Source organism: Cornus florida, unplaced genomic scaffold (genome assembly GCF_030987335.1).
Source record: "Cornus florida cultivar Cherokee Brave unplaced genomic scaffold, ASM3098733v1 CherokeeBrave_3.0.0_Hap2_Chr07, whole genome shotgun sequence".
NCBI lineage: Eukaryota > Viridiplantae > Streptophyta > Magnoliopsida > Cornales > Cornaceae > Cornus > Cornus florida.
Window position 1 is genome coordinate 80,201,511 of NW_026775577.1, and position 26,606 is coordinate 80,228,116.

Below are 26,606 nucleotides of genomic sequence, written 5' to 3' on the forward strand. Positions count from 1 at the left end.
AATGATTAGGGTTACCTAACCTAAATTACACCCTCTACGCATTGTGCACAGGCTCACCAAGACTAAGCGCAGAGTGCCATCAAATACCTTCTCCCAATGCTCTATCACTATCATCATTGGCTTTGTCAATCAATAGTTAATGCTAAGTAGCCTAGCTCGGTAAGAAACAAAAAATTTGAATGAGTAGGAAAGATAATTTTTTTTCTTTTTTTTTTTATAATAATATTTATAATGTTGGATAATTTTAATTTTAAAATTTATATAATTTAAAATACTATTTAATTAAAAGTTTCAATAATAATCTATTTATCTTCTCTTCTTTCTTCCATCCAAAAGTGAACCCATAAAAATTTATAGACGTATTTTCTTTATATAAATTGTACGAACAAAAGCATTCTTTTCTATTTTCTCTCCAAACTCCTTCCCTCTCACGTACAAAAGCATAAGGATTTTTATTTTTTATTTTTATTTTCTCCTGACACCCTTTCCTTCCAACCGAACGAAAGCATGAGAGTTTTTGTTGGACAGTACCGTCAATATATTTGTCAATTAATGATAAACTAGTGTTGTTACACGATGGCTTGATTAAGATCTAAGTTCGCTCTTCAAACGCCTATTCGACACAACAAAGTACTGTCTCTCTAAAGTGCCTTTTCTCGTAATCAATCTCTCTCTGCATATACATATACATTCCTACACATATTGATGGACCAGGTTTTTTGAACAACAACGGCAAAAAGAGGTTCAGCAGATCTGCCTCCATTGACATTAACGACCATGAGTGAAAGAATTTGAGGAAATTTCAGGTTTTATTATTATTATTATTATTATTTTTTGGCTATACCTATTCATTCATTTATTTAATATTTTACTTTATCAGTCATTTATTTTAATTTCTTTGGGGATTTTCAGATCTCTTGGTTTCCTGCATTTAAACATAGTTTTATTATCAGATTGATGTTGGAATTAAACTAATACTTTTTTTTTTTCCTTTCTAAGAAGAGTGTAATCTATTCGGGCATCTGCTAATACCAGATGCTATGTATCCCATATATTTTGTGAATTTTTAGTCTGTTAAAAAATTTTCATTACAATTTGACTGCGTTGTTATTTTCTTATTTTTTTCAATTTTTGTTACATTTTTATAATGTGGAGATCTTACTTGGAATTTTTTTTTTTTTTGGTTAGATATTTTCTTGAGCACAGTTGAATACAAAATATTTTTGAGTGTGTATGAAGTAGCCATGGTAGTACTTGAATAATCATCCAAATAGTTTATGCGTGCGGTGGTTTATATGAGTTGATAATAGGTCACTTTTTGAGGAGTTTTTGCTTGATCTTTGCAAATGGTATATCCTTACTGATTGACAGGGCTCTTGTATATTCCTTAGTAGCGGCTATAGAGGCACTGCTACTATGATCTTTCTTGTACTTTTTCTACAGGAATGGTGGAAATGAGGGCACACTGACCTCCCCTGTATAAACCAGGGCATGCCCCCTTATAAGTTGTATTTTGGTTGCCTTGAGGCTTGCTAATTGAAATCTTACCTTATGGAAAAAAAAAATTGAATATGAATTCAAAATTTAAAATAACTTCTGGGACATTTTTCTCTAATAATTATGTGTTTCATAGGGTGTAAAAGATAATTTATGCAAAACTGGTTTGTTACTGCCAATTATTTAATATATTGGTGAAAGAGCGGAGGTGCACAAGAAAAGAAAAAGAAATCCACACCAAATTACTGGTGTTGGTAGTATTCAGTTTAAGGTTATTTTATTATTTGAAAACACTTGTTTTAGTAGTATCAGTTTTTGTTTAGTCATCATTTGCATAGCATTTCTGATTCAAGATGAGAGGATAGATCGAGAGAAGTTTGTTGTTGTGGTCAAAGATGGTGGATTCGTCCCAGATTTTGTGATTGTGGAGGATGAATGGCTTGCTTTCAGATTTTCGCTTCCTGTAATAGCTCCTCTGACAATGGAAGCGACGGTGGCGTGGGCTACTCATAAGGCTTACTCGTCGGATCCTAAGGTTGGGTTGGGAAGAACGAAGAGGGAGGATACGGTGGTGGATCGACCGGAAAAAGAAAACCAGAATGGGTTTCTGCAGGTGTGAGTTGTGGAAGGTAAGGGATGAGTGGTGGTCCACGCGAAGGATAAGCGCGTGAGGGAGGAGTGACATGATCAACGTGTCAGCAAGACACTTAACGGATATAAGATAAGGTATACAGCTGGTGGGACGCGTGTTGAAGACTGTGTGGTGAGGGGCTCTCGGTCACGTGATACGCAGCGTAATTTAAAGTTCTTTGGGCCGAGGCGTGGACCTGCGGATAAGCAGTACGGTGGGTCTGGTGTTCTTGGGCCTTTATTTAAAATGAGGGCCCTAAGGCTGGGCCTAACACTCGCAGGCCACATCTAAAGGAGACTGGGGGGATGATTACCTGCTCTAGGCTGGGTTGGACTAACACGAACAGATTTGGGTCACTCCATTTTGCTAATAAAGCTGCAGATTGTTTTGATGGGTTGGATCAAACATGGGGTGAATGTAGGCTTGGCCCATTTAATAAGGCCTCCAACTCGAGACAGATTCAGAAGATACACGAACCGTTTGCAGCTAATCTGAAGTCTGATGTCCTTCGTCGTCATCCTCGACCTAGTCATCGTAAATGGTCGCGAGTAGATAAACAAAAATGGCGTGCGAAAAAGGTTGTTGTTGATGGTTCCATTGCGGGTAGGTCTTCTTTCTCTCACTCTGCTCCATCTTCTTCTTGTGGGGGACCATCTTCTACAATTGCAAATCAGAGTAGAAGGGAGGGGGGTCCGCCTCCTACTTTCCGACCTGCTGGGAGGACTGAACTGAGCTCCATGTAGAGACCAGTCCCTTTTTTTTTTATTTTTTATTTTTATTTTTTTTTTCCCGTTTATTTTTCGGGTTTGGGTCTTGCCGGACCAAGTCGAGTCAAGTGCTTGGGAATAGTTATCGACACTTCCTTCATTAGAGATTTGTGTTGCACTTGTTTTTGTTTCATCTTTTATTATTTGGGGTTATTTATGCGATTAAGTTTTGAGGACATTTTTGATTTTTTGGGGCCTTTGTGCGGAATATCTTTTGGAGATATTTTTATTTGGGGCAATAATGCAATTATCTTTTTGAGATATTTTCTTGGAAGGACTTTTGTGCAATTAGTGGAAGTTAGGGCAATGTGCCTTAATTGGGTTAGGATTCTTGTACGGGTTTCTTTTTTTGCCTTTTTTCGAGTCATGAACTCTTAGAAATGCATTTTAGACCTTTTATCCCGTTTTAGGGTTTTTGATCCGGGAGGTCGTCGTGTGGGTTCGGGACGGATTCTCGGGTACGGGATTTATTTTTCGATGCTGTTTCTTTTGTCGTTGATTATTTTGGCCATCGGTATTTTTACATTTACGGTTTTGATCCGTTTGAGCGTGTTTTGACAATTTTTGTTTTGCGGGTCGCGCGGGACCCACTCAGGGGATATTTTAGTGAGTATAAAGGTAAGAGGGGAGAGAGAGAAATCAGAATTTCTCTCCCTCTTTGCCGAATCCTCTCTCCTCTCTTTTCTCCTCTTTTCATTTCCTAGATCTACTTTCCCTCTTTAGGTTTTGATCTCTTTCCCCTTTGATTCATTCCTTGGCGTAGAAGGGTTTTGTGTTGGCCTTGGCAACGGCCATCTTTCCATCCGATTAGATTTTCATTTGGATCGTTCTTGAGATTTTAGAGTGAGCTCGGGTTTGGATTCGGAAGGTGCCGCAAAAGGATTAGTTGTTGCCTTCATTGTCTCCGACGTAACCCCGAAATTCCGTCGCATTTGGAGCGGTTCCGTTTTGGTGTCATTTGAGGTTTTCATCTCAAAGTGAGGCAGGGGTATCTTATGCTAGTAATTTATACTTTCTTTGGGTCTTGTGGATGTGGGGATATGTAAAGTGAGGTAGGTGTGTTGGTAGGGACTTTAACGTGGTGAGATCCCCGTCGGAGAGATCTTTAGAAGGAAGGTGGTCTTCAACTATCGAGCAGTTTTCGGACTTTATTGACAGCCATCACCTTATTGATTTGCTAATGGAGGGCACTTGTTTCACTTGGGCTAGTGGCAAGGAGGATGGTACACTTTCTCGGCTGGATAGATTCTTAGTTTATGGGGATTGGGAGGTGCGGTTTCTGGATGTGGTACAGACAGCTTTAGCCAGACTAGCGTCCGATCATATTTCGTTGGTTTTGGATTGTGGAGGGATGAGCTCCCGGCGCACTCCCTTTCGTTTTGAGAACATGTGGCTTAGGGCAGAGGACTTCCAGGGGAAAGTCCGTTCTTGATGGGAGGAGGCTACAATTGTTGGCACTTCGAGTTTTATTTTGGCCGGAAAGCTTCGGTTCTTGAAGGTTGAGATTAAAAGATGGAATAAGGAGGTATTTGAGAATCTAAGTGGAGGAAGAATACGGCCCTTGCTGAGATTGCAGAGATCGATAGGTTGAAAAGTTTGGGTGGTATTGTCGAGGCTCAGAGGAGTGGAGGGCGGAGTGTTTGGCAAAGTTTGCGGAGATTGTAACTTTGGAGGAGATATCGTGGCGTTAGAAATCACGGGCGTTATGGCTCTAAAAGGGTGACCACAATACAAATTTTTTTCATAGGTTGGCTAATGCTCACATGAGGGGTAATCATTTTGGGCGGATTTGTGTTGATGGTGTGGATCTATGTAGGGAGGAGTAGGTGTGCACGGGGATTGTCTCGTACTATCAGAGACCTAGACTTGGTGGCTGGTTGACTCGATTTTAGAGATGGATAGGGAGGGTCTGGAGGTTCCTTCTCCGAAGAGGAAGGTTTGAAGGCGCTAAAGAGTTGTAATGGCAACAAGTCCCCGGACCAGATGGTTTCACTATGAGGTTCCTGTTGGTGAGTTGGGAGGTGGTCAAGGGTGAGGTGATGGGGACATTCAAGGAGTTTTATTATTTTGGGCGGTTCGAGAAATCTTTGAATGCTACTTTTATTGCTCTCATTCCCAAGAAGAGTGGTGCCACTGATGTGAAGGATTTTAAACCTATTAGCTTGGTGGGGTGTGTTGGAAATCATATCTATAGGCTGACTTGATGATTATGACAGATTTATTGGGTCTTCATTATAGGCTTATGTTTAGGCTTTTGTTTTGGGATTTGATTTTTATTCTCTTTCCATATTTGTAATTTTCCTCTTGTATACAATGATAGTCAGTCTCTCAAATTGAGTGCGCCAATTTTACAAGATCACTTTTTGGTATCAGAGTCTCAAACCTATCCTTTCCTCTCTCCCTCTTTCACCGCCTTTTTCCCTCTTTCTCTCTCTATCTCATCACAGCCTCTTCCCTCTTTCTTTCTTTCTTTTCGTCGCAGACCCTCTTCTTTAGGCCGCTGTTGCGACAGTCCTAGGGGAGTCAATCTCTTCTAGGTTTGACCCTGTAGGGGTATTCCCTTAGTGTTTTTCATGCACTAAGGGTCAGAAGACATATTTGGAATTTTTTGGTCTACCGAGATATTCGGCAGCGTTTTCGGATCGAACCGCCATTTATCTAGCTTCTTAGTTTGATCAAAATCAGGTTTATAACTCCTTCATTTGAAATTATTGGTGATCTGTTGAATTGTTCTATTTAATATTATGGTTGATTCAAGTAATAATAAAGAAACTCTTTTCTGCTCAACACACATCGGCTCAACAAGTTACTAGTGTGCTGTTGAATGGCCGTAATTTTGCATCCTGGTCTCGTTCCCTTTGCCTTTATGTTGGTGGAAAAGGCAAATCAGGGTGGCTTTTGGGTACTAAAAAGATGCCAGATATTAAAGATCCTAAATATGCTTAGTGGGATATGGATAATTGCACCATTTTAAGATGGATGTTTAATTCTATGGAGGAATGAATTTATAATATATTCATGTTTTTTTGACTCTGTTCATGATTTGTGGACTACTTTGAATCAAATGTATGCTCATTCTAGGAATGATGCTCGTATTTTTGAGTTATACCAGGATATTGCTAAGTCCTCGCAAGAAGGCCTGAATTTGTTTGTAGCTGATTACTTTGGTTATTTGAGATCTCGTTGGGAGGAACTAGCTCAATATGAGCCTCTGAGTGAATTTCCTCCCAAGGCAGCCTCTCTTCTTGTCAAACGTCTTGACCACCAGCATACCTATCAGTTTTTTATGGGAGTACGTCCAGAATTTGAACACTTAAGTCCCACATCTTGAATGCATCACCAATGCTAACCCTGTTGGAAGCCTTTGCTACTGTTGATGCTGAAGAACGCAGACACCATTTAATTCAACCCCCACTTGTTTGGTGGGATCACGTAGGATTGGAGGTCAGATTATTTGTCACCATTGTGGAGGGGTTGGACATGTTAAGGCTCGCTGCTTCAAACTTCATCCTGAACTGAGGTAGAAATTTGCTAGGAATCGTTTATCTGGAACTGGTTCTTCTCGTACTGCTGCTGTTGCAGAGACTCCTGCTACTACTGGTGGACCTACTGTATTTTCTGGACTGAGTGAGCTTCAGTCCCAAATTGGGCAGATCCAAGACCAGCTTGGCTCCTTTGCTTCCAGAGTTGTGCTCCTTTGGCTGCTCCCACTGCTACTATTGTTACAGGTACTCCTACTGCATTTCATGTTAAGGCCAAGCAGCTTACTTGGGTTCTGGATTCTGGGGCCATTGATCACATGACTGGTGAGTTATCAGTTTTTTCTTCCAATGTCATACCTGTTACCCAATCTGTGTGTCTTGCGGATGGCTTTCCATCTTACATTCATTGGAAGGGTGATGTTTGTCTATCTACTGATATTACTCTTTCATCTGTCTTTCATGTACCTAAATTTTCCTTTAACCTTTTATCTGTTAGCCGGCTTGCAAAAGACCTCCAATGTGCAGTTATTTTCTTACCAGATCATTGTCTTTTGCAGGACTTTCATTTAAAGAGGATTTTTGGCAGGGGTTATGAGCGTGATGGGCTTTATTACTTTCGGGAACCACCTGGAATGGGTCTCCAAGCTTCTGTCTTACCTGCTTCTAGTGCTTATGATGTTTCTTTTTGCACTTTTAGTCTATGGCATGCCCGTTTGGGGCATGTAAACTTTCAGTATCTATGTTTATTGTTTCATTCGTTAAATAAAGCATATAAGGATCATAATTTTCAATGTGAAGTTTGTGAGCTTTCTAAACATACTAGAACTAGCTATATTTCTCATATGAGTCATGCTCCTAGTATGTTTGATCTTAACCACTCTGATGTTTGGGGACCTTCCCCAGTTATTGTTTCTCTTTCTCTGGGTCATCGATATTATGCGACATTTATTGATGATTATTCTCGTTGTACTTGGGTTTATTTATTGAAAAAGAAATCTAAAGTGCTTCTTTTATTTACCCAGTTTCTTTAATTGATCAAAACCCAGCATAACACTGTTCTCAGTAATATTCGTTCTGATAATAGGCATGAATATGTTTCGAATGAGTTCCGGATTGAACTTAATAAAAAGTGGATTTTACATAAACTCATTTGCCCTACAAACAAAATGGCGTGACTAAATGCAAAAACCGTCATCTTATGTATGTGGTCCGATGTCTTTTGAGTGGTATGTATGTGCCTAAATTCTATTGGCATATGACTGTTCTTACAACTGCTTTTCTGATTAATCGTACTCCCAGTCGAATTTTGGGTGGTAAGGCCCCTCTTCAGATTCTCCAGCCCGATTATACATTGTTTCACCTTCTGCCTCGTGTTTTCTGCTATACTTGTTTTGTTTAGAACCGTAGTGTTTCTCGTCATAAACTTGATGATAAATCTAGTAGGTGTATTTTCTTGGGTATTCTGCTATGTCAAAGGGATATCATTGTTATGATCCTGTGGCCAAACATCTGTACCATTCTCTTGATGTGACATTTTATGAAACTGTTCCTTTTTATAGTACTAATTTTGTGGTACATGATTCTCTCTCTTGTAGTCTGGAGAAGGAGATCTCTCCTTTTATCCGCCCTGTTCCTATCTTTGAAGATCACGCTGTCCTGGAATCTCTTTCTCCACCTATGCGGGGGTTCGCCTCCGCTTGCAGGTCTACTCTCGTCGCCATCGCACTCAACCTCCCCTGCCAGAATCATCTTTCGAATCGATCCAGGTAACTATCCTTCTCCCATGGCTCCTACCATTCCTGAGAATACATCTCGTTATCCTACCCGTGTTCGTCACTCTCTTAATTGGTATGGTTTCTCTAGCAGCACTAACCACCCTATTTCCCAGTATGTCTCCGATGGTCTTTCAAGTGCATATATATCCTTTTTGGGTAAGATTGGATCACAATTGGGTGTCTAACAGCAGAAATAGATGCTTTAGAGCGTAATAATACATGGGAACTTGTTGCCTTACGTGCTGGGGAGAAAACAGTTGACTGCAAATGGGTCTTTAGTGTGAAGTACTTAGCTGATGGTTCTATTGATCGGTATAAGGCTCGGTCGGCGGCGAAAGGCTTCACTCAGATTTCAGGCAAAGACTTTGGTGCTACCTTTGCTCCTGTGGCAAAGTTGACATCTGTTCGACTACTTGTCTCCTTGACTGCTGTCCATTCTTGGCCTCTGCATCAGTTAGATGTCAAGAATGCATTTCTTAATGGAGATTTACTTGAAACTATATCTATGGATCCACCCCCTGGATTTCGGGTTGACGGGGAGTATGCTGGGAAAGTCTGTCGGTTTCGTAAGTCTCTTTATGGTCTGAAGCAATCTCTATGACCATGGTTCAGTCGTTTTAGTGATGTTGTTCTATCCATGGGCTTTGTGCGCTGCCACTCAGACCAAGCTTGCTTTATTTGACATCGCTATGATGGTCACTGCATTATGTTATTAGTATATATGGATGATATCATTATCACAGGTGGTGATGCTTCAGGGATTGCTCAGACGAAACTTCATCTTCAAAAGTCTTTTGATGTGAAGGACTTGGGTCCCCTTCGATATTTTATTGGAATTGAGGTTGCTAGATTTCGTCGTGGAATTTCTTTTATCTCAAAGGAAATATGTTTTGGATCTTCTTCAAGATACTGGTATGCTTGGGTGTCAACCCGCTTACACTCCTATGGACCCTAATCTCAAACTCTCTGTTGAGTCAGGGGAATTACTTCCAGATCCATCCGTATATCAACGTTTGGTAGGTCGTCTTATCTACTTGACTAACACAAGGCCTGATTTGACCTTTGTTGTTAGTGTGGTTAGTCAATTCATGCATGCCCCTCGCTCAACTCATATGGATGCAGTCTACTATATTTTGAGGTATCTTAAGTCGTGCCCTGGCCTTGGTCTGTTCTATGCCTCTGTCCGGACTCTCATGTTTTACTGATGTAGACTATGCTGGATGACAGATAGACAGTCTATCTTTGGCTTATGTACTTTCTATGGTAATCATCTCATATCATGAAAGAGTAAGAAGTAAGCTGTTGTCTCCAGATCCTCTGTTGAAGCTAAGTACCGAGCCATTGCTCAAGGTACCTGTGAGCTCCTTTGGCTTCAATCAATTTTGGGAGAGTTGGGTCTTGTAGAGAAAGGTTCTTCAAGGTTGTTTTGTGACAATAAATCAGCCATTATGCTTGCTTCTGATTCTGTGTTACATGAAAAGTCGAAACATATTGAGGGTAGACATTCACTTCATTCGAGAGAAGGTTCGATCAGGTATCTTTAATCTTCTTTTTGTTCCCTCTTCAAAATAGGCTGCAGACGTGTTCACGAAGTCTGTTGGGCCTTCTCTTCTTCAGTCTTCCATAATCATATCTATAGTTTGACTCGACGATTGTGGCAAATTTATTGGTCTTCATTATGGGCTTATGTTTAGGCTTTTGTTTAGGGATTTGATTTTTATTCTTGATTTGATTTTTATTCTCTTTCTATATTTGTAATTTCTCTCTTGTATATAATGATTGCCAGGCTCTAAATTGAGTACGCTAATTTTACCAAATCACTTTTGGGTGTTTGTACAAGTTGATAGCTAAAGTTCTTGCCGTGAGGTTGAGGGATGTTTTGGATGGAGTTATTTTAGAATCTCGAAATGCTTTTATTGGGGTCAGCAGATCCTGGATTCAATGGTCATTGCTAGTGAGTGTGCTGATTCTAGGTTGAGTAGTGGTGTTCTGGGAGTTTTGTGAGCTTGATATTGAGAAAGCTTACGATCACGTTAGTTGGAGTTTTCTGCTTTATATGATGGAGAGGCTGGGTATTGGGGTGAAATGGAGGAGGTGGATCGATTTCTGCATTTCGTCAATGGGATTCTCGGTGTTGGTGATGGGGCTCCGTTTGGCTTCTTTGGCATTTCTCGGTGTTTGAGACAAGGGGATCCTTTTTCTCCTTTTTTGTTCATTATTGTTATGGAGGCTCTTAGTAGGTTGGTGTGGAGGGCTTTAGATTTGGGATTCATTAAGAGCTTTAGGGTGGGCAAAGGCTCGGATCATTAGATAGAGGTTTCCCATTTGTTATTTGCGGATGATACATTAGTCTTCTGTGATGCTGATGTGTCCCAGATGAGATATTTGAGATGTGTTTTAGTTTGCTTTTAGGCTGTTCTTGCAGATTTTTTAAGCAGACCTCCGGAAGTATCTAACAAAGATATTTCTTCTCTCCTTCTACAGAAGAATACCCCTTTTGACTGGACTGATAATGACACAACCATTATCGGTGGGGACCGTAGAGGGGACTGTAGAGAAGTCGTATTGATCTGTTGGATAATGGTTGTGTCATTATCAGTCCAGTCAAAAGGGGTATTCTTCTGTAGTTTCTTTAATAAAGGAAGTTCTTTTTGTGCTAACCCTTTAATAAAGGAACGGCCATAATTTAAGATTCCTAAAAAGCGGATCAACAATCTTTAGCAAATTTGATTGTAAAGCTGGTTTCTGGCAGATCAAACTACGCAAGAAGTCCAAACCGCTAACAGCATTTAGCACGCCCATTTCCGCACTGGAAACGATGAAATTTTGATTGCTCCTTCTCAAGGCAAAAAACGAAAATACACATATGATCTCACGTATACGAGTGATGATATGGGCGCTTTCGTCGAACGTGAGTTTTGGATCGACATATAAAGCTTGTAGGCAACTGAGCTGATCTATGATGTTATCATCTTTATAAGGAAAGTGAGTAAGATCTAGATAAGTTCCATTTTGTGAAATGGGGAACTTATTGAGGTCATCTTTACGTGTCCAGGTGGGGACCGTAGAGGGGACTGTAGAGAAGTCGTATTTATAGGAAGATGTATAGATTTTAGGTTCAGCGGCTGGTTTAGCTTTGTCGTCGTCAGTTTTTTGACCTGAACCAAAGACTTCTTCTGCTGGAAGAAAATCTTCTGTAGGAAAATCGCCATAGAAGGATTCGTCGAGAACTGTCTTTGCTTATATGTCAATGTCTAAAAGCGAATGTAGGGAAGAGTTTGTTTGTCCCTGTGGGGGAGGTGCATAACATTGATGAGCTTGCAGCGGTGCTTGGGTGTGGGATCTCCTCTTTCCCCATTTCTTATTTGGGCTTGCCTTTGGGTTCACCGTCGAGAAGGGTGGGGGGTTTGGACCCTGTGGTTGAGAGGTTTGAGAAGAGATTAGCTGGGTGGAAGAAGTAGTATCTTTCGTATGAAGAGCACATTGGCGAGTCTTCCCACATACTTTCTCTCTTTTTCAGATCCCGGCAACCATGGCTTAGATGATTGAAAGGCTTCAGCGGAACTTCCTTTGGGGCGGGTTAGGGGATGAGTTTAAGTACAATCTTGTTCGTTGGGAGCAAGTGTGCAGGCGTATCCAGTTGGGTAGTTTGGGTATCAGGAGGGTGATCCCTTTTAATAAGGCTCTCCTAGGGAAGTGGCTTTGGAGATTTGGAGGGGAGCGACATCGATTATGGAGGAGGGTCATCTCTTGCCGCTTTGGGGAGGAGAGAGGTGGGTGGTGCTCTAGTGTGGTTAGATCACCTAGTGGTGCTGGGGCTTGGAAGTTCATTCGGAAGGGTTGGGATGAGTTTTTGAAACACATCAGATTCAAAGTTTAAGTTCGAGATGGCAGGGACACTCGGTTTTGGGAGGACGTTTGGTGTGGGGAGCGGCCATTGGCATATTTGTTCCCTAGGCTCTTTAGGATTGCCGTGGACAAACATGCTTGGGCAGTTGACAGTTATCAGTTTGATAGCGGAAGGATTACTTGGGATGTGTGTTTTTGACGACATTTTCATGATTGGGAATTGGACGATGTTTTTGACTTTCTTGATCCGGTGTATAGACAGACGCTGGATGGTGGCGGCCCAGATTCCCTCTATTGGGTGCTATCTTCTCAGGAGAGATTTGAGTGTCGGTTCTTTTTCTGTTGCCTCTCGGGTTTCTTAGGGTCTGATTTCCCTTGGAAAACGGTGTGGTGTTCGAAGGCTCCCCTCAAAATGGCTTTTTTTGTTTGGACTGCAACTTGGTTTAAGATTCTGACACTTGATAACCTCAGAAGGAGAAGGCAGGTTAAAGTTAATTGGTGTTGCATGTGCAAAAAAAGAATGGTGAGTCGGTGGATCACTTGTTGTTGCATTGCTCTGTGGCTCAGCTGGAGTTTGATTTTTGGCTTGTTTGGAGTGCAGTGGGTTATGCCCTGGACGGCGAGAGGTTTGATAGACTCTTGGAGAGGGTGTGGGGTGGTTCTCATGCTTGTCTTTTTTGGACGGTAGCTCCTCTCTGTGTTTGGTGGTGCATTTGGAAGGAGCGAAATAACAGATCTTTTGATGGGGCGGAGTCTCCTATAGGAACTTTGAAATTCTGTATTATTAGCTTCATTTTTTGTTCAGGTATGGGCAGATATTGTACATCTATAGAGGAGATTGTTGATTTCTTTGCCTTTGTGGGTCCTTAGGATCCTTCTTTTGGCTTTGGCTTCGGCCTCTGTGTATTCTAGGGACGCGTTCCCCTTTTGAACCCTTTCTATATATATTTACTTATCAATTTTTTTTTTTTTGATTCAAGATTCTCTTTGTTAAAAATGAGTGTGAAATTCTTTTATTGGTTTGATTGTGAATCTCAATTAAGCCATCATGGATCAGGGTACTTCTCTTATGGGGCCTATTTTTTTACCCTCTCTCGGATCTCTTTTGAATTGTCTGATCTTCTCTTACACAGAATTGTTAACTGAATCAAACTCTAATTATCGATGCTCAAATTCATTGTTTTGAAAACCATAACCCTAGTATCCTTATTTTGACAACTTAATTTTTCCTTGCAATTCTTCCCTAAAAGCTAAGAAACCTAGTTTTGTGACATTTCCTGTCCAACTTTTATTTTATTTTTGTATTTATATTTTATAACCATGATCTCATGTTCATGTCCAAAGTTGTGATGTTGTGGCCCGAATTTGGTGCCGGGTCGCGATGCGATCCGTTTTTGCTCATGGGTTGTGGATCCTAATTAGTACTCTCTTGTAGCCCGATATATAAGGGCGGTTAGAGTTTGGAGTGTGATAATCAAGAGACACTGAAAATCATACACAGAGAGAGTGGGGTTGAAATTGTAATCTCCGATTCTACACATAAGACTTTCTTCGGATCTCCACCGTGGATGCAGGCTTTGCCGTATCACGTATAAATCTTTGTGTGATGTGTTTATTTTTCTGTCGTGTTTCGTAATAGTTGCTTTGTTCGCTGCGTTTGGCGTAACAAAAGTCATGCAATTCATTCTTATGTAACCTCATTGTTGAGTGTGGATTATTTCTGAATGATGCTGATAATTGTTTGGAAATTTTTCTTAGTGGAAGAAGGAAAAAGAAAAAAAAATCAAATACTTCATTTTCATAGTCCGAAAGACTATAAGGATACATATTTTGAGATTGAGTTTTCTTCCCAACTGGTGAGATGATGTACATTCTATAATCAAAATAAGTAGTTTGATATATCATTTTAGGATATAAATCATATTTCTGAATAACTGTGAATTATTTATCAACTTAAAAATAGGGGATTAACCATGGGCTCGGCGTGTAACTGAAATAAGTATAGAAATGACATTGCTTTTGAAGTTCTATACGAAGAATTGTAGTTTATCTCATTGTTAGCCTTCTGATGCATGGTTTAAGATTAGGATTCTTTTTAGTCATTTTGGTTCACTTCATAACACGGTTGCAATTTAGATGGAGTGCATGATTGGAAAAGGTTGAGATGTTTGGTCTAATTGTTCAATAAAGTGAATGTTGTGGGTGCTAAGTTGTCTTACAAAGTGAATGTCAAAAACATTAGGTAGGATTTGAACTCGAGAATAACCAGAGACATAAACTCTTCTATGAGATGCGTAGAAGAGACAACTTGAGATAAATATGTAATATTGACTCATTTTTTCAGAAGATTCACTTGGTGCAGAAGGGTGTGATGTGGTAGTATGGTATAGCATCTTAACAACCATATGGCTTCCTAAGCAGATATGTGTAACTTTTGTTTCTTTTATTTTTTTCTTTTTTCTCCTTTTTGGTTTGTCAGGAGGAGCATAAGAACTACAACTCCCTGTTTCTCTTTTGATTGTTTACGGTCCATGGGCTCTTATTGTAGTAGGGAGGACCATGTGGCTGGACTGTCAACTAATTATCAAAGTTCATAAAACTCAATGAATCAGACAAAAAAATTAAAAAAAAAATAAACGAAACTTTTGACGAATTCTACACTAATATTAATCGTATTGTTAATAGTACTTTTGTTTTAAGAGAAGCTCTTCCTGAAAACCAATTGGTTCACAAAGCTCTTAGGTCCGGGCTTTAGAGATTTCAACCTAAGGTCACTACCATTGAAAAAGTAAAGATGTAAATAAAACCAAGGTAAGTTGATATTGTAGGTTCACTACAATTCACTTTTTATACACATTCAAAGATTGCTGCCATTGATCTCCGTCAATTCTCCCTGGCTTGGAAAAACTCGTGCCCGACGAGTTGAAGGGATGAAATTGCCATAAAACTAAGGAGCTAGGTGTTTTAACACACTATTGGCAATCCATTTATCAAGGAACTTTTGATAACGACCTCCTCTTGTTGAAACAAGTTGGTGATCAATAATATATTTTATTTCCTCCTTTAAACGTGTGGCTGGTGGAAGACGAGTAACTATGAATCTCATGGAGAGTTCGATCCTCGCTCAGGATGAACGCTGGCGGCATGCTTAACACATGCAAGTCGGACGGGAAGTGGTGTTTCTAGTGGCGGACGAGTGAGTAATGCGTAAGAACCTGCCGCTAAAGATCAATCCCCACACCACATCCTTCCTGAAGTTGATCCCTCTTCCGCACCTCACCCTAAGCCGTATGTGTTTAAAAAATCCATCCCACCCTCTCCAGATTCCAAACCCCCACCTTGGCCAACTGCCTACTCACAGCGATGGATGTCAACGCGCCATGAAATTACTCACAGGGATGGATGTCAACGCGCCATGAAATTACTCACCAATACTAAAAAATAAGAATGATGAATGCAAAAATAAATATGATGCACTCTAGGACTCGTAGATGTACTCTCTCTATATTCTCTAGATAGATATTCTTTATATATTGTATTCTACCCTAAGTAAGAGTAGTGTATATATAGGCAAAATAGAGGTGTATAAGGAAGTGTTTTTAGTGTTTAAATTTTAAAAAGAAATTGGAGTTCCGCACTCCTCGATCGATCAAGGCAATTCCAGTGACCCTTGATTGATAGCTCGACAGATTGAAGTCTACTGCAATTTGTATACTTACAGAACTTCAGAAAGGAAGTTTCCATACTAGCTCTATCAAACCCATTTCCAGTGGCCCTTGATTCATTACTTGATTGAGTCTACTGCAATTTGTATACTTATAACTTCAGAAAGGAAGTTTACAAAAATACTTTCATGCATATCAAATAGGTTTTGAAGAATAAATCATGAAACCTTAGAAGCCCTAATACATGTATGCATGAACCCTAATTGGTAAGTAAATCCAAGTGTTAAAATTACCTTTTTACCCTTGGTGTAGAAGATTATGACTTTACCCTTGTATGTAGCTTCAGCTTCATCCACAAGCAAACAACTTCTACAAAATTTGCCAACCTAAGACGTATTCACAAAACATCCTCTGTTACATTTTGCCTTGCGGTTTTATTTGCAACTTACTTTCCATGGACATTTAATAGTATGCTTTTTTATTGCAGAGTTAATTTAAAAACCTATTTTTATACAGAATAGTATGACTAGATTTACACTGCTTATTTATATTTTAAACTGATTTTTTTTTCCTTTTTCAATTTCTACAACTGAAGCTTTAAGCATTGTAACTGAAAGTCATGATGGATTTTGTAGGAATATCTTCATCTGGAGAATCTTGAAGTCCTCATCTCCACTATAACTGATAGATGCCAGTGAGGTTTGACTGAGGAATTCTGTTTTTTGGTGTGTATATGCGGAGATGAAAGGAGGAAACTTTAGTAGATTTTGGGGGAGACAATTTTCTTTTACTATGGTTCTTATTTTTACTACCTTTTTTCTATGGTCTTGGGAGAAAAACCCTCTTCTCACGACTTTGCTCTCAGCTCAAGATCAGTTCATAATGCCTTCTTCAGGTCGGTACTCTCTCCATGCTTGTATATGTGTATTAGTGTTTGTCCATGGTATACATGTTTGTATCATATTTGATATCCTACACTATTTGATTTATTTTTTGTCAGTAAAAAGCTTAACTGTAAGTAATAAAAATTACAAATCAAACTACATAAAATATTCTTTTTAAAATTTTCATCTATTTGTCTGTGGACAAACATAAGTTTTGAAATCTCTACTTCTTGGGAATCATCTTGAGACACTTCCATCAATTTCTTCAATGGTTCCCCCTTTCTCACCTCAAATCCATGATTTGCAGACTGAATAATGATAGCTGCCTCAGTTTTTGACAAGTTCTTGGCTGCTGCTTCATACTTTTTCACTTCTGCCTTATTTTTTTCTTCATGTACCTTCATTGTTGTCGAATCCTGGAAGCGAGAAAGTTGAATTTTCCTCCAGTCTCTCACGCTCTTCATCATCCCATCCAACGAATTCATCCCAAGCTGATTTCCAATGTCTTCCTCAATCAAGAATTGTTTTGTATTGACCATGTGATTATCTAAAATTATTGGACACTCGATAGATTTGCATCTCAAACCCTCGTGTCTGTAATACCACAAATCAGACTTCTTGGTATTGTTCACCATTGCCGTCCAAATGTTTTTTGACTGCTTAACTGAAGTGGCAGCACCTGATTTTGCACTTCCGAACTGCTTACGCTGCTGATTTCTTTCTCTAGTAGGCTGTTTAGTCCAATCCTTACTTTTGAACTGCTTATGCTGTTGAATTCTTTCTCTAGTAGGCTGTTCTGTCCAATATTTGCATTTATATGCATCCATTTGCTGATCCCTTTCTCTCCTGCTGTCCAGATTCAGAAATGATTTCATATTGTTATAATAGAGTGCTCAGTCCAAGGCTCTGATTCGGAGGATGCTGAAATACCTTTATTTTATTTATTTATTTATTTATTATTTTTGTAAATTAAATGCCACTTCAAAATTTTTATGAAATAAAAATCATTTAGTTTCTCAAAATAAAACAACCCGATTTCCAAATTTTCATTTTCTCAAGACGAATAGTGTCTACCAATCCATGGTGAAATTTCGAAATAAATTCACCAGCCAACCTTTGCATTGGCGTGGCCCCAACCCTCAATTATTCAACCAAGCAAATGGTGGTCCTACGAGATCGATCCACTGGCCAACCTTTACACCAGTGTGGCCCTAACCCTCAGTAAATCATTCTAATCAAATGTTGGTCCTCCGAGAGGAAAGCAACAGCCAATTTTTACACCGGCATGGCCCCAACCCTCAATTATTCAACCAATTTTAGCTTTGCAGTTTAACAACTAATAAAAACTCAGTTAACATTCAAGAGTTGTCATATAACACTTACACTTCAAAGATCCAGCTGCAAAGTACCATAGGTACTTTCACAATTTAACAAGAGATTAATTGTATAAACATCTAGAATAAGTGCATTACAGTTTACAGCAATTTTCCGAAAATGATCATGCTTTCAAAATTCACAATAGAAGATGTCACAAGTAGTCATGCTTTAAACTCATTTTAGAAGACAAGCAAATGGAGATATAAAAAATATAATTAGATCTAACTATCTAAGATTGTCAAACCCATTTTCACAAAGAAGAAAACACACCCAAAGTGAATAAAAGTTGGAATTTCCCTACCTCTAAAGAGAGTATTTTCTAACCCAAATCTTCAAGAAATTGCAGCTATGTTTTGGGGTTCTTTAACCTTGAAAGCCCTCCATTTGTATCTTCCTCATTCTCTCTCCATCTATTACTCCCCTTTTCATTCATTCCTTTCTTTAGCTTAATTCTCTTCTCCTCCCTCATATGTGTGATAAATGTAAATATATATTAAATAGTTTTTGTATATATTGCCCAAGAATGTGGGTTAAGCCAAAGGCTTCCATAGGAAGCCTTGTTGTCTTATAATATATATATATACTCATCCTTGGCAAGGCTTCCTTGGGAAACTTTTTCATCTTTTTCTCCATTGGGCTGTGGCCCAAGATTGTTGGGGCCTTTTGTTGAGTTTGTTTGGGGTCCATGGGGTTATGCCTAGGTCCTCTAGGGGTTTGATTGAGGTTTGGAGAGGTTGTACAGTGGATGCCCAAGCCCGCGACATTTGGAGGATAATGTCTCTGTGTGATTGGTGGTGCTTATGGACATAAAGGAATAGGAGATCCTTCGGTGGCGTAGAGACTCCTATGGAAGCTCTCAAGTTCTTTGTTCTTTTTTCTCTTTTTTGTTGGATTTTGGGGAGATTGTAAATCCATGGGGGAAATTGTTGATTTTTTTGGACTCTTTGAGAGCTTAGTGGCCTTCTTCGCTTTGTGTAGTTTTCTGGGCCATGTTCCCCGTTTGAACGCTTTCTAATACAATCTTACTACTTGTTCACATGTGTCTCTTTGGGGTACGGTTAGTTCATCGGGAGGATTGCCCTTCCTTGTAAAAAAAAAATATATAAATAAGAAAAGAAAAAAGAAACCTATTTATCTTGATTTTTATAATATTATATACACTTCAACACATGCACACTACTAATTATATGCATAACGTGTGAGAGTGGAGGTTTTGAAGCCCGATGGATCGGCGGGTCACATCTTGATGTTGTGGTATAGGAGGTTGGTGTCTAAGATTGTTGTGTGGGTAGGGAGACTTTCATATCATGGCTTTTCTCTCTTGTGGAGGATGGATCTTTGTGGGTCTTTTTGGAGTTTTGGCCTGGTGATGGATGGGGAGAGAGAGGTTGTGGGAGGAGCTAGACTATATTAGAAGGAGATAGAAGTATCCGTGGGGTGTGGCGGAGATGTCAGTGCTTCGATCCCTATTCGAGAGCTCTAGTGGAGGGAGATGCACTGTAGCGATGTAGCAGTTTTTCGGGTTTATTGACTCTTATCAGTTGATTGATCTTCTGATGGAGGGAGCTTATATCATGTGGTCTAGTGGCAGGGAGTGTTCCAAGTTATCTCATCTTGATAGATTTTTGCTCTCAGGGGAGTGGGAGGAAAATTTTCCAGATGTTGTGTAGTCAGCTTTGGCTAGGCCAGTCTCGGATCATATCCTGGTGTTGTTAGGCTGTGGTGTCATATGAATGAGGAGAACCCCATAGCAAGCTTTGGTCCTTGAAAGAAGATTTAAAGAAGTGGGACAAGGAGATTTTTGGCAACTTAGAGGGGAGGAAGAACAGACTTTTGATGGAGATTGCTGAGCTGGATTGGAAGGTGGATGAGGTGGGGTTGGTTGAGAAATCTGTGTGCTTCAACAAAGGAACGAGCCCTCACATATTTACCCAAAAAAACGAGCCATCACAAGAAAGGAGTCAGGGAAGACCTGCCGCCTCAAGAAAGGAACAAACCATCGTAAACACGTTTTGTAAAAAGAGTAATATTATATTGGATGTAGTAGCTTTTATAATGTAGGATATCAAGCCTTATGTATGTGTTCAGGAAGATCAAAATTCAAATGAGATGCTTCAAATGAGAAGGCGCCGTAAAACCTGTAGCCCAGATATGTGCTGTGCAAAATAATTGATGAAACCTCTAGCCACGTTTTCAGTCATTTTCCCATATTTTTTTGATAAAAGAATTATCTGTGTTCAGGAAGATCAAAATTCAAATGAGATGCTTCAAATGAGAAGGCGCCGTAAAACCTGTAGCCCAGACATGTGCTGTGCAAAATAAATGATGAAACCTCTACCCACCTTTTCAGTCATTTTCCCATATTTTTTTGATAAAAAATTATCTTTTATTTTATTTTCTCGGAAAATATAACATTATTGACACTTATATGACTAATGACTTTTTTCCAGTAGATGGTATTGTCTGGGTTGCCTCTGGATGTCCATTCTTAGTATGTGGGTGAAAATAGAACTTCTGTTCCTTTCTCTTATGCCGATTTATTGAGAAAGATCTTGGATTTTTGTGCTTCCTTCGAACAGTTATGACTTGTAACCCTTGGTTGACAAATAAAGATGCAGACAAACTGGGCTAATAGAGGGGACCATTTGGTGGTTTGTTGGTATCATTATGGATGTTTGCTTGTTTTGCCCCTTCTTTTCTTTTTTTTTCTTTTTTTTTTTTTTTTTTTTTTCTAGTTCAGAATATTTCCTCCTCTTCATTATACTTTCTCTTTTCTCCATATAATAATATTCTAGTTTCTAACGAAAAATTTTAAGTCTAATATTTTGACTAATACGTGTCCATAGTGCAATTCAGCCTGCCTAGGGGCATATCATCTACATTGCAGGCCATTTTTTCTATTCATCACCTTAAATCTTGTTCTGTTTGGCAATCTCCATGTCCTTATTGTTGCTTCCACTCGAAGCATGTTGTTCCTTACAGATAATTTCATTTCTGCTCATGATGAAACTGTCTTACATGTGTTTCTTGTTCTTGATTGGTGTTATTTTAATTTTATCACAAAGATATTAATTTCTTGATTACATACTCTGTTTATTTCTTATTATATCTTTCAGTTATATATCTATTTCTGATGCAATTAGATGTGTATTTAAAATTCATACAATTCATTGTTTTAATACTTGGACTAAGCTTCTTCATTAACCCTTTCTTTGTGTTTGACGGAAAAAGTATGTCTTTCTGCTCATGCTGCATAAGTTGAGAATCTAGATTGTCTCTCTCTCTCTCTCAAACGTTCTCTCTTGTGGCTCAGATATGCACATAGATGATTACAGTGATTTGGCAGTGTCTTTACACTCAACGAAGCATATAGCGAAAGAACAGTCACATTCACAAGTGGCTGATGATACAAGAAATGCTGAAACAGTGCAAGGTTTTGATAAAGCACTAGTGAATATAACATCCACATTCTCTTCTGAAAGAAAAGATAATGACAAGATTCTTAGGTCATCTTTCAAGAAGAAAGGTAGAGTTCTGTGCTCATCTAATAATAAAATTGCTTTTTGATAATTGTATTGTTCCGTCTTATATGTTTACTAGATATCCTTATTTGATTAATAGTTGCGGCTGAAGAAGTTACTGGATATATCATCTCAACTGGGATGATTAGTTCTTGATGGACTTATCATGCTAGGAAACTGTTTTTAAGAACTCTAGTACCCATTCATCTTTTCATCATCTTCGTTCCCTTTTATTTTTATTTTTTCAAGGGTTACAAGAATTTTTTTTGTAGCATAATTCTTTATCGTAGATGCCATACCTGCACCACTTTACTATAATGGTTTTTGTTGACTTTAAAAGATAATCAAATCAAGAATAAAGTATAAGAAGACGAAGAAAAAGAGAAGAAAGAGGATGAGAAAAAGAGAGAGTGATGGGGAAGGAGAGAAAGAATGAAAGAATACTTTCATCATTCCATCATATTCTATTTATACTAACAAGTTTCAGAAATTACATAAGCACCTAACGTTATAGAAGTAATAACAGATAAGCCCTTGACAACACTCTCCCTCAAGCTGGTGCAAAGATATCTATCATGCCCAGCTTGACTAACATATTTTGCAAGCAAGTCTTGCTCACACCCTTAGTCAAAACATCAACAACTTGATCATGTGTGTTGACGTAAGGAGTACAAATCAGGCCAAGACGAAGTTTTTCCTTGTTGAAGTGTCGATCGACTTCAATATACTTTGTTCTGTCATGTTGAACTGGATTGTGGGCAATGCTAATAGCAGGCTTGTTGTCACAATACAACTTCATTGACTCGCAAATAGGGTAACCAAACTCACCCAACATAGTTCGTAGCCATAACAACTCATAAACTCTATGTGCCATGGATTTGAACTCAGCCTCTGCACTAGATCTAGCTACTACAGACTGTTTCTTGCTTCGCCATGAAACAAGATTACCTCCAACAAATGTGCAATATCCAGAAGTAGATTGTCGATTTGTCACAAACCTTGCCCAATTGGCATTAGTATAGGCTTCAACACGCAAGTGACCATGATGGCCAAACAATATCCCCTTACCAGGTGAACCCTTGAGGCTGCAAAGAACATGATGAGCTGCCTCAAGGTGAGGTGTACGTGGAGCATGCATAAATTGACTAATCACATTAACAACGTAGATAATATCCGGGCGCGTGAGAGATAGGTAAATCAGTCTCCCAACCAATCGCTGAAATCTTCCCACATCATCTAATGGGCCTCCATCTACATCATTAAGCGTTTGGTTCTGCTCAATGGGAATATCAATAGGTCTAGCTCCAAGCCTGCCTATTCAGCCAACAAATCTAACACATACTTTCGTTGAAAAATGAACACCCTTTTCTTCGATTTGCACACCTCGATGCCAAGAAGTATCTCAATGATCCGAGGTCTTTAACCTCAGACTTTGTCCCCAAGAAAGACTTCATTCGATGAATCTCTTCTAGATCATTTCCAGTGATAACAAGACCATCAACATATACAATAAGGGTAGTGGTGTAGCCTTAATGCTTCTTGATGAAGAGAGTATGATTTGCCTGACTCTGTGTTTACCCTATTCTTTTCACAGCAGTGTTGAATCTCTCAAACCAAGCACGTGGCGACTGCTTTAGCCTATACAAGGCTTTATTTAGCTTGTACACTAAATTCTGACCATTGGCAAGCTTACCCTGTGGCATAGTTATATACCCCTCTTCCTCCAAGTCACCATAAAGGAAAGCATTATTTACATCCAGCTGATGTAAATGCCAATTCAAATTAGCTGCCAAAGAAAGGGCACGTATAGAGTTCATCTTGGCAACTGGAGCAAATGTTTCTAGATAATAAATCCTATAGGTCTGAGTGAAGCCCTTTACAACTAATCAGGCTTTCTATCTCTCAATTGTTCCATCTACATAATACTTTATTATGTATACCCATTTGCAGCCTACTGGTTTCTTACCCCTATGTAATGGAATAATATCCCAAGTAACATTCTTCTCAAAGGCCAAGGCCTTCATCTCTTCAAGCATAGTTTCGTTCCATAGAGTTTGACTGAGAGCATCTGAAACACTGAAATAGTAGAAGGAACAGATACAGAGGAGATACACAAAGTGAAAGCACAATATGTTGGAGATACTGCATTATAGGATACAAACTGAGATGTGGGATATTTTGTATAACTACGAACACCCTTACGATAAGCAATAGGGACATCAAGATCAACATGAATGCTATTGGGAAAATAATCAGGAGTATCAATGTCAATTGCGGAATTACTTGGATCGAGGGAGACTTCTTGGTCCTGGGGTGAGTCAATGACTTGTTTTGTCCTCCTATAATTGATTGCTTTCCCTGCTGCAAATCACTAGTGTTAGGAGGACTAGACATTGACTCCTCAATAATAAGCTCCACTTGAATAGGAACCTCCCCCTGAATGGGAACAGGCAAAGGAAGGCATTCCTTTTGAAAGGACGACGGATTCTTTGCCTGTATAGTAGTCTCCCACTATAGAGAATCCCGAGTAGTGGGAAAAAAAAGAACAAACTTAAAAAATTTATCATCCATGGAGCAAACCAACGAAGAATGGTAGGGTTATAACACTGATACCCTTTCTAAGTGGCGGAATATCCAAGAAAGACGCATCGGATTGTCTTAGGTCCCATTTTGTAATTGCGATGATGAATGTGAACAATATATATATATTTTTGATAAGTAAAATTGTATTATAAAGCGTTCAAGGGGAACGCGTCCCAAGAGCTATACGAATACCGAAACCAAAAAGGGGGTCCTAAGGACCCAAAGAACCTAAAAAGTCCACGATTTCATCTAAAGATATACAATTTCTCCCCATGACCCAACTAAAAAGAGAACAAATAATAGAAAACTTCAACACCCCAATGGAGGATTCCTCTCCATCAAAAGATCTTTTATTCCGGACTCCAACAAACATAAAGGGGGTCGCCTTCCAATAGCCACGAGCATGAACCCCCACCCTTTGGCCCCTCCACAACTGAAGAAAGTTTTTGAATAGGGAATTATATTAATTTCCTTCATTGTTTACAGATTGTATAAGGCCTATATATACAAGAAAGGACAGCTACACTCTAAACTATAAATAAGGAAAGAAATAAATGTACAAGGTCAAAGATTTATAGCTGCACAAACAATTGGAATCAGAGACTAAAATGGGAAGGAATCATTCCAATTTATTTAGGGAATAATTCCGAATAAATTGGATCTATAAATAAGGAAAGAAATAAATGTACAAAGTCAAATATTTGCAGCTGTACAACTAGAATCAGAGACTAAAATGGGAAAGAATCATTCCAATTTATTCAGGGAATTGAATAAATTGGATCCGAATCCTAGGTCAATCGCGCCTAGAATCCCAAATTTTCTGGTGATTTGTTTTTCCACACTCCCACTCAAACTGGCGTGTAGTCATGCCCAGCTTGCCAATTGAGGAAAGTTTTTGAATAGGGAATTCTATATTTCCTTCATTGTTTACAGATTGTACAAGGCCTATATATACAAGAAAGGACAACTACACTCTAGGCTATAAATAAGGAAAGAAATAAATGTACAAAGTCAAAGATTTGTAGTTGTACAAATAGCTGGAATTAGAGACTAAAATGGGAAGGAATCATTCCAATTTATTCAGGGAATAATTCTGAATAAATTGGATCTGAATCTTGGGGTCAACCGCACCTAGGATCCCAGATTTTCTGGTGATCAGTTTTTCCACTCCCCCTCAAGCTGGCGTGTAGATATCAGTCATGCCCAGCCTGCCAATTAACTCCTGAAACTGTCCTTTAGCCGGTCAAGGTATCAGCTAGCTGTTCTTTAGATCGGATGTAGGGAGTACAGACTAGGCCTCCTTCAAGTTTCTCCTTGATAAAGTGTCTGTCGATTTGTGTGCTATACTAATGGCTGCTTTGTTGTCACAGTATAGTTTCACAGGATTACTGCTTTCCAACTTCAGTTCTTTTAAAATAAACTTCAGCCAAAGTAACTCACAAATTTCTAAAGCCATTGCACGGAAATCAGCTTCAGCGCTTGATTTAGCCACAACTGTTTGCTTCTTACTACTTCATGTCACCAAATTACCTCCTACAAAGGTACAATACCCTGAAGTAGAGCGTCTATCACTAAGTGAACCTCCCCAGTCTGCATCGGTGTAGGCTTTAATCTCCATATTCCCATTTTTGGAGAATAAAATTCCTTTTCCTGGAGTGCCCTTGAGATATCTTAGGATCTTGAATGCAGCGTTCCGATGGTCTTGATTAGGAGGTGCATGAACCTGCTGACAATTCCCACGGCATAGGCATTATCAGGCTTAGTATGGGATAAGTAAATGAGCTTTCCAACTAATCGTTGGTACCTCTCCTTTTCCACCACTGGGCTTGTGGTTATACCATCAAGTTTGTGGTTAAAGTCAATATGAGTATCTTCTGGTTTGCATCCCAATAGGCCAGTTTCCTTAAGCAAATCGAGGATATACTTTGTGACAGAGATATTCCCTTTTCTGACCTTGAAAATTCTATTCCCAAGAAATACCTCAGATTTCCCAACTCCTTAGTCTCAAATTCTTTTGCAAGAGACTTTTTCAGGTCATCCACCTCGTTGTCATCATTATCGGTCACAATGATGCCATCAACATACACAATTACTACAGTTACCTTCCCTCCTTTGTGTTTGTAAAACATCTTGTGATCTCCTTGGCTTTGCATATATTCCTTACTTCGGACAACCTTGGTGAGTTTTTCAAACCAAGCACGTGATTGCTTCAGCCCATAAAGAGATTTCTTTAATCTACATACTTTCTTTTCTTCAAAATTACCTTTGAATCTTGGCGGCAGCTCCATATACACTTCTTCCTCAAGGTCTCCATGGAGAAATGCATTTTTTTACATCAAGTTGGTGCATCAGCCGGTCTCAGTTTGCAGCTGTTGATGCGAAACATTAGGCTTATGGTTATGCTCAATGGGAATATCAATAGGTCTAGCTCCAAACCTGCCTGTTTCAGCCAACAAATCTAACACATACTTTCGTTGAGAAATGAACACCCCTTTCTTCAATCTGCACACCTCGATGCCAAGAAAGTATCTCAATGATCTGAGGTCTTTAACCTCGAACTCTGTCCCCAAGAATG

The 26,606-nt window shown here is 39.2% G+C and overlaps 1 protein-coding gene across 3 annotated transcripts in view; it reads left to right on the top strand.

The window, feature by feature from the left end:
- The first annotated feature begins 388 nt into the window (after window positions 1-388).
- LOC132267334 (protein trichome birefringence-like 14) overlaps window positions 389-26,606 on the top strand; it is a 31,427-nt gene continuing 5,209 nt past the window's right edge. Inside the window, exons 1-4 of one of the 3 annotated variants that reach the window (XM_059768482.1) lie at window positions 389-806; window positions 6,935-7,013; window positions 16,302-16,561; window positions 21,241-21,453. In XM_059768482.1, the coding sequence (XP_059624465.1) occupies window positions 16,408-16,561; window positions 21,241-21,453 (367 nt within the window). In that variant the 5' untranslated portion in view covers window positions 389-806; window positions 6,935-7,013; window positions 16,302-16,407. Of the gene's footprint in view, window positions 807-6,934; window positions 7,014-7,956; window positions 8,144-16,301; window positions 16,562-21,240; window positions 21,454-26,606 lie in introns of those variants that run through there. The other 2 variants (XM_059768481.1, XM_059768483.1) reach the window with 2 other exon arrangements.